The sequence below is a fragment of the Choloepus didactylus genome, chromosome 23, assembly GCF_015220235.1.
Source record: "Choloepus didactylus isolate mChoDid1 chromosome 23, mChoDid1.pri, whole genome shotgun sequence".
Lineage (NCBI taxonomy): Eukaryota > Metazoa > Chordata > Mammalia > Pilosa > Megalonychidae > Choloepus > Choloepus didactylus.
The window spans coordinates 31281584-31290196 of record NC_051329.1 but is presented as its reverse complement, the minus strand read 5'-3'; the positions used below and the strand labels follow the sequence as shown (position 1 = coordinate 31290196).

Here is an 8613-nt window from a genome sequence, read left to right as displayed (position 1 = left end):
TTCTGGCAGCATTAGCAACCTAGAACAACCTCCTTCTCGGCATTTCTAGAGTCTGTAAATAATGGCGACAACCAAGAAAATGCATCCTGCTGCAAACACCTACCACTCTTGGGGATTGATGTGCCACTTATGAGGAATGTCATCCCCCCTCTGGAACCAGGTCCTGGGAGGAATGGGGCTGGGCCTTGGATGGCCACTGCCCCTCAGTCACTGCCCCCTGAGAGATTTTTGTCTTCCGGTAAAGAAAGAAATCCTGACATCTCACCAGGCCCAGCTTTCCTCTATGAGAAGAGCCTTTGTCCACACTCTGAGAGATGTGGTGAGAACAAGTCTGGGGACCAGCAGACATCGTTTACATAAGGATGGGGTCATTTGAGAATTCTGCAAAAAATGAGCAAACATGGGAAAAGCAGTACAGAAACCTCCCAGTGCATAAAAGACCAGTGGGCTAGCAGAGGCAGTGCCCTCCCCTGGGGGCTGAGAGGAAAGGGGAGTTGTGGGAGCACAGCCCAGCTTTGTGGGGACCTTGGGGTTAAGACAGACTGCAACCCAGTCTCCCCTCTGCCCCCTCTTTTCCATCCCTGACTGAATAAAAGGTGTTTCTGCCAGGCCTAAGTCTCAGGTGGCAAGCTTCTTGGATTCAAAAGGCATCCAATCCTTCGAAAATAACCATGCTGTAAGTGGATATCTTGAAAGGGACATCACAGAGAGTGGGAGAGTAACAAGATTCAGGCATCACTCATCCTCTGAAACTAGGGCTATTCTGGAAATAACCATCAGGCTCAAACATAATCTTGGAACCTGAAAAGACACTTACCACCACCATCTGGGGTGTGCATGGTAGGGGAAAAGGCTGGCAAGCTTTGCAGGAGAGTGGCATCCACACACCAGCCATCACCCCCAGTTCCTCAGCTGAGCTGCAGCCATGGAGATGGCAGCCTGGGTTCCATGGCCTGGGCAGATGGTCTGAAGGTGAAAAATCAGGAACTTCTCTGAAAATATGAGCCACATATTTGGGTCAGTTGGGCAGTTCTGTGGGGACCAGCTCAGGGCCTAGTTTGTTTTGCCTGTGTATTTCCAAACTGCCCCAGTCAGAAAATATAAAGAGACTCATGCAGTAAGGAATACAGATTCTGAAAAAAAAATAGTTTGGAAAGTCATTGTGCACAGATTTCTAAAGCAGCCCAGTTGGAGAATCTAGTTTCTCAAGTGATGACATCATAATCCTCAAAATGTCCACTTTCCATAAAATATTACAAAGCATACAAAGTGTGCTGGTTTGAATGTATTATGTCCCCCAGAAAAAGCCATATTCTTTGATGCAATCTTGTGGGGCAGACATATTAGGGGGGATTAAGTTGGAACATTTGGATTAGTTTGTTTGCATGGAAAGGCAACCCACCCAACTGTAGGTGATAACTCTGATGAGATATTCCATGGAGGCCTGGCCCCAGCCATTCAGGGTGAACCTTGATCAGTGGAGCCATATAACTGAGTGGATAAACAGAAGGAATTCCATGCAGCTGAGACTGATGTTTTGAAGAGGAGCTACAGCCAAGAGGGACACTTTGAAGAAAGCATAGGAGCTGCAGATGAGAGACAGTTTGAAGATGGCCATTGAAAGCAGACTCTTGCCCTGGAGAAGCTGAGAGGGGACAAATATCCCAAGTGCAACTGAGTGACATTTTTGAGGAATTGCAGCCTAGAGAGGAACATCCTGGGAGTAAGCCATTTTGAAACCAGAACTTTGGAGGAGATGCCAGCCATGTGCCTTCCCAGCTAACAGGTTTTCTGGACACCATTGGCCATCCTCCAGGGAAGGTACTCGATTGCTGATGTGTTACCTTGGACACTTTATGGCCTTAAGACTGTAACTGTGTAACCAAATAAACCCCCTTTTATAAAAGCCAATCCATTTCTGGTGTTTTGCAACCTGGCAGCATTAGAAAACTAGAACACAAAGAAACAGACAAATTTTGCTCATTCATGAGAAAAAATAATTTGAATGAAATTACCCAGAAGGTGCCAGATATTAGCCTTGTTATTCAAAGAGTTAATAAACTATTTATAAAATATTCAAAGAGCTAAAATTAAACCATGGAAAAGAACTAATTAGGAAAATGATATATTAGTAAACATGTAAAGTTAATAAAGAGAAATTTAAAAAAGCAAAAACATAGAAGTTCTGTTAAATATTTACTTAACAAATCAGGGGTGTTTTATACTGCAGACACACGTGACCAAAAGATGCAAACAGCTGAATCCTATTCTTCCCAAAAAGGAGACTGCAGTTAGACTATTGTTTTCCACATATGCATCAATTCCACAAGGGACCCAGGAACTTTCTAATGATCTGTTCCATATACTATGCTGGCTTTACTATCACTCATCTTTGGTTTCAGTTCACAGGATGGCTGCTACTGCCCAGCCATCACACCCTAGCCTAGATAACAGATGCTTTGTAAAAGCAGAATGTTTCCTTCCATCACATGACAAAAGGGCCCTGAAACAGACTTTAGTGCTGGACCTTAGATTCCAGTGGCCAGTGCTGGTCACAGGGTCACTTTGGGAAGCAGGTTCCTGGCGTTTAAATGAATATAACAGATGATGCAACATTAGAAGGTGTTGGCATGTCTGTAGTTTCTCCTGACAATTGTGCTTATCACATTGCCCAACACACAGGATTGGAAACCTCTGGGGAACCAGGACCACATCTTGCTCACTGCTGAGTTCTCAGGCCCCGGGATGTGGTCAGACCAAAGCAGGTCTGAATAAATATGATGGGGGGTGTTCACCTCTGTCATTGATGCAGGAGCCGTCACTACCCCAGATTGGCCTGGTCCCCAGACTTGGCCCAATTAGCAGCCAATCCTGGCGCCCTGTGTCCCCCAGGGCCAAGTCTCAGGGCTGTGACAGGATCACCCACCTCCAAGAGATGTGTGCAGGTGCCTCAGGTTGGTCTTGCCTCCTCCAACTTAAATGACACTGTTTATCCCATGCTTTATGGGTCACCTAGACTCTGTCTCCTGGTCTCCAGGTAGGTGGGGCCTCACAGAGAAGACTAATTCCTCAATGGAGCCAGAGTCCATGGATCAGGGAATCTCCACCCTGAGCAGCAGGTTCTGCATCTCCCCCTGGACAAGGACACCCTCTGTGCCTCCAGCAGCCAAGGTGGAGCAGCCACCAGGGGGCAGCAGAGAGTCACCTGGCAAAGCCCCTGGGGATGGGGCCCTGGGTCTCAGGGGATCCTAATGAGGAGGGAGGGGAGCACCTCAGACCTGGGGGAGAAGGTGAACTTCCTGTTCTGCAATATCCTCCTTGGCCCTGCTGCTCAAAGTCTTCTGGGCTCACATCTCTCATCTCTGTCACTTGAAGCTGTGGCTGCTGTCTCTGACCACAGGTCCAGGTCCCCATAATAATCCAGCCCATCCCAGTTTGGCTAAAATGCTGGGCCCAACCACAAATATCTCATCCCCTCTGTGACCCCAGAGGCAGGGGTCAAATTTTATTTTCTAAGATATCTCAGTCCCTGGCACACATCAGTATCTATATCAACTTTCCTCAATTGATTAATCACAATAGTATTTTATTAATATATTTTCTCCAGCAACTGAGAAAATTTGCTTGTAATTAAAAATTCCTGTGGTGTTCCTGGGGCTGGCAGCCCACCCTCATCCCCTCACACAGCGGGAAGCACCTGATCTGTACCTGCCCTGAAGCCACACTGGGGATACTGAGGCAAAGAACTGATGACCTGCCCCTGGAGCTCACAGTTGAAGGCAGAAACTAATCAGCCTCTGATGGCTGTTTTAAATCACCATGTCCCTGGCCAGGAAGGAATATTCTTCTGGTTCTGCCCCTCAAGAGCAGGACTCAGGAGAAGGGCACAGCCCCTCCCCAAGCCTCCTGTTGCCACTTATATGATGGGACAGGAAGGCCACTGCACTGGGTTCTGGGTGGTCAGGGAGGTGTCATCCTTGCAGTTTCCAAAGTTGTAGCTAGGATTAGATTCAGCATCTGAGCTCCTCTACAAAATACTGAATATTCTAGACAGGACACCTCAGGGACCTGGACTGTAATGTACGCCCCCCTCCTGAGCCAGGTGAGCACAGGGAGTCCCAGGGTCATTCCAGCATCACCCTGTGCCCCTCTGGCCAGCTCCAGGAGAGGGTCAAGATCACCCCAGGAGCAGGAACATCAGGTTCCCTAAAAATGCAGACAGGTGTCCCCTCTGGGTTCTGCAGGGGCCAGGCCAGCCCAGGACAAGGGTAGGATGAGGTCTAGGGATGGAGATTGGCCCAAACTTCTGGACCAGCAGGGGGAGGAGAACCCTGTGGGCTGAGGGTGGGTCTGCAGGGGCCACCCCTCCCCTCTGTGCCCTGGGGGCTGAGCTCTTCTCTGGGAGCCACAAAACTCCCTCAGGACAAAACCCTGAGCTCTGGCTGATTTGCATAACCAGAAGCTCTCCTCAGCCAGGGGATAAGAGAGGCCTGGGGGGACCAGCCCATCCTAGAGGCCTGAGAGAGCAGATCTGGGGGCACCTCCACCATGGCCTGGACCCCTCTCCTCCTCACCCTCCTGGCTCACTGCGCAGGTGCTGCTGCCCAGGGATGGAACCAGCACTGAGCACTTTACCCCTGGGGCTCTGGGCCTCAGGCAGCCCTCTCATCCTCAGAGAGGCAGCTGAGTATTGTAATTTGATGAAAGTGTCCATCTTCCTGCCCAGCCCTTTGTTGGATGTGATGGGGCTGATGTGAGAGGGTCTCTATGAGATCCAAGACTCCCAGGAGCTCTGTCCCAGCAGGCAGGAGGAGAATCTCCCAGGCATGAGCCCCTCACACCAAGCTTATGTCTCTTTGCTCCTCTTGCAGGTTCTGTGGCCTCCTTTGAGCTGACCCAGCCACACTCAGTGTCAGTGGCCCTGGGGCAGACGGCCAGGCTCACCTGCTCTGGAGGAAAATTTGAGGACAGATATGCTTGCTGGTACCAGCAGAAGCCAGATCGGGCCCCTAAGCTAGTCATCTATGAGGATAGCAAGCGGCCCTCAGGGATCCCTGACCGATTCTCTGGCTCCAGCTCTGGGAACACAGCCACCCTGACCATAAGTGGGGTCCAGACTGAGGATGAGGCCGACTATTACAGTCTGTCATCAGAAAGTGAGAGCAGTGCTTCTCACAGTGACACAGGCAGATGGGGAAGTGAGACAAAAACCCAGTCCCCTGTCTGTGTCACTCTCCCTCAAGCCCCAGGAGGACTGAGGACAAGCAATGTGCAGGCCTAGCCCATTCACCCAGGTCTGAGACCCCCCCCCAGGCTGCTGAGGCTGCCAAGTCTCACCCACCTTTTGGGTTCCTGGCCAGGTCAGTGAGTCTGAGGGGTGTTGAAGGGTGTTGTGGAAACCAGAGCTGGGTCACCCTCAGGAGACCCTAGATTGGGTGCAGGACCACAGGGCTCAGGGGCCTCCATGCTAAGAGGAGGGTGTGGAATTGAGGTGGCATCAGTGGGGCTTGGTGACCACACTGCCCAGTGTCCTCTGCTGTCAGGCATAGTACAGAGGCACAGAGAGCTAGACAGAGACCACCTGGGGGACCCTGTCCCTTCCCAGGCAGACACTCCTGGAGGCCATGAGTCCTGCTCAGCACCTGCCCAGGTCACCTGATTTATGACCTGGAATTTCCTTCCCCTTTATCACCCCTCACCTCACATCCCTCCGCACCCCAAACTCCTCACTCAGGGATAATGTCACTGGTACCTGCTGTGGCTTTGATTCCTGGCTCCCCCTGGGGCCCCTGTTCTCTCAGCTCCTCAAACACAACAAACCCTCCCCACAGGGCCCTGACATAGCTCTGCCCCCACACTCTGCCCATCCCCTCTTTCCTCTTCCTGTCCCAACAGCAGCTCCAGGTCCAGCCCTTGAGGAAGGTCCCTCATCCCAGAGAGCATCCTGCCTCTCATTTTCTCTCACACTCTCACTAATTTTCTGCAGAGCACTCACCACTGCTTACCTTGTGCCATGTTGAATTCTCTTTCTTCTTTCTCTCCATCTGTCTTTCCATAGATTCATAGACACGTATATTGTTCTACTACATCCACCATCATTCTCCCAGTGGAGTAAACTAAAAATAAACCTCTCCCATGTCAGTCACATTTCCTGACTTGCACAGGAATTACTTTGTTAACTGTTTAACTGTGTTACCAACCAGGACCCACAATCCCAGCCTCACATTTCACAGGGATTCTCTCCTGCCCTGCCTTTCTCAACCAGGATCCCTGGAAGCTTTGTCTGCTGCAAAATCCTTACACCCAAAGAGCAAGCAACCACAGAACAAATAGACAAATGGGATCTCCTCAATAGTAAACACTTTTTTACATCAAAGGACTTTGTCAGAAAGGGAAAAAGGCAGCCTACACAACCACATATCAGATAAGGATTTAATATCCCCAATATGCAAAGCAATCCTGCAACTCAACAACAGAAGAACAAACAACCCAATTAAGAAATGGGCAAAAGACATGGACAGACACTTTTTGAAGAGGAAATACAAATGGCTCAAAAACATATGGAAAATGCTCAACTTCACTGGTTATTAGGGAAATGCAAATCAAAACTACTATGAGATACCATCTCACACCTACCTACCAGAATAGCCATTATCCAAAAAAAAAAAAAAAAAAAATGAATGACAAGTGCTGGAAAAGATGTGAGAAAGAGGCACACTTATTCACTGTGGGAATGTAGAATGGTTCAGCCACTCCGGAAGACAGTGTGGAGGTTCCTCAGGAAGCTAAGTGTAGATTTGCCATATGACCCAGCTATTCTGTTACTAGGCATATACTCAGAGGAACTGAAAGCTAAGACAGGAACAGACATTTGTAAACCAATGTTTACTGCAGCATTATTCACAATAGCCAAGAGATGGAAACAGCCCAAATGTCCATCAGTGGACGAGTGGATAAGCACTGTTGTATGTACACACAAGGGAATATTATGCAGCTGTAAGACTGAACAAAGACACAGAGCATATAAAACGTGGATGAACCTTGAGGACATTAAGTTAAGTGAAGTTAGCCAGAAACAAAAGGACAAATACTGTATGGTCTCACTAATATGAACTTACATTAATGGGGAAACTTTGAGAGTTAAAAGCTGATAACAGGCTACAGGAGATGTAAAGAGGGTAGCGATCTGACATCTGGTGAAGGATGACAGAATGTTCAGCAGGATTGACTGTATAGATCAATAAATAGATAGCATCATACTGTGTGATGGTAACATAATATTGTAAGTACATGGAACAAAAGTGTCCATGAGTAGAGCTGAAATAGGTGGACTAGGGACATCTATGAGACCTGAGGTAAAGATAGAAGTTAAAGACTGGGGCTGTTTAACTTAGCAAAAATTGGAGTGTTCAGTGACTCTGACTAAATGTACAAATATAAAAATGTTCTTGCATGTGGGAGGAAACAAAGGAATGCCAAAAATGCAGAGTGTTGGAAAGGGGGTGGTAGAGGGGAAAATTATAATCAAAGCAAACTTGAGTCTATGGTCAAAAATAGCATTGTAATATACCTCCATTGAATCTAACAAAGGCAATATACCAAAGCTGAATGTGTATGAGAGGGGGATATGAAGGATGAATATGGGATTTTTGGTAGTAGTGTTGTCTTACCCTACAATTACATTGTATTGTATGATATTTTGTTTTTCTTTTTATTATCTTTTTTATTATTCATTTAAAAAATGTTGAGGACTGGCAGTTTGGTGTGCAGAGCTCTCTATCTCGGGACTTGCCCTTGTGAAGCCTGTTACTGCAAAGGAGAGGCTAAGCCTACTTATAATTATGCCTGAGAGTGTCCCCCAAGTGCCTCTTTGTTGCTCAGATGTGGCCTCTCTCTCTAGCTAACCAAACTCATCAGGTGAACTCACTGCCCTCCCCACTATGTGGGATCTGACTCCCAGGGGTGTAAATTTTCCTGAGAATGCAGGATAGGACTCCCAAGGATGAATCTGGACCCAACATTGTGGGATTGAATACAACTTCTTGACCAAAAGGGGGATGTGAAATGGAACAAAGTAATGTTTCAGTGGCTGAGAGATTAAAAATGGAGTTGAGAGGTCACACTGGTGGGCATTCTTAAGCACTGTATAGAAGACCCTTTTTAGGTTTTAACGCATTGTAATAGCCAGAAGTAAATACCTGAAACTATCAAACTACAACACAGTAGCCTTGGCTCTTGAAGACAATTGTACAGCAATGTAGCTTACAAGGGGTGACAGTGTGATTGTGAAGGCCTTGTGGATCACACTCCCTTTATCCAGTGTATGGGTGGATGAGTAGAAAAATGGGGACAAACCTAAATGAAAAATAGGGTGGGGGGATGATTTGGGTATTTTCATTACTTTTATTTTTTATCCTTATTTTTACTTTTTCTGGTAAAAAGAGTGTTCAAAAATAGATTGGGGTGATGAATGCACACATATATGGTGGTACTGTGAAAAGTTGATTGTGCACCATGGACGATTGTATGATATGTGAATAAATCTCAATAAAACTGAATTAAAAAATAAAGCCACTGAGTCCATTCAAAAAATAACCTCCCATCCATGCCCAG

The 8613-nt window shown here is 47.3% G+C and overlaps 1 gene segment (V, D, J or C); it reads left to right on the top strand.

The window, feature by feature from the left end:
* The first annotated feature begins 4458 nt into the window (after positions 1 to 4458).
* LOC119519334 lies at positions 4459 to 5281 on the top strand. The segment is given in 3 exon segments: positions 4459 to 4594; positions 4872 to 5177; positions 5244 to 5281. Coding segments are annotated over 3 exon segments (390 nt in total).
* Positions 5282 to 8613: the final 3332 nt, after the last annotated feature.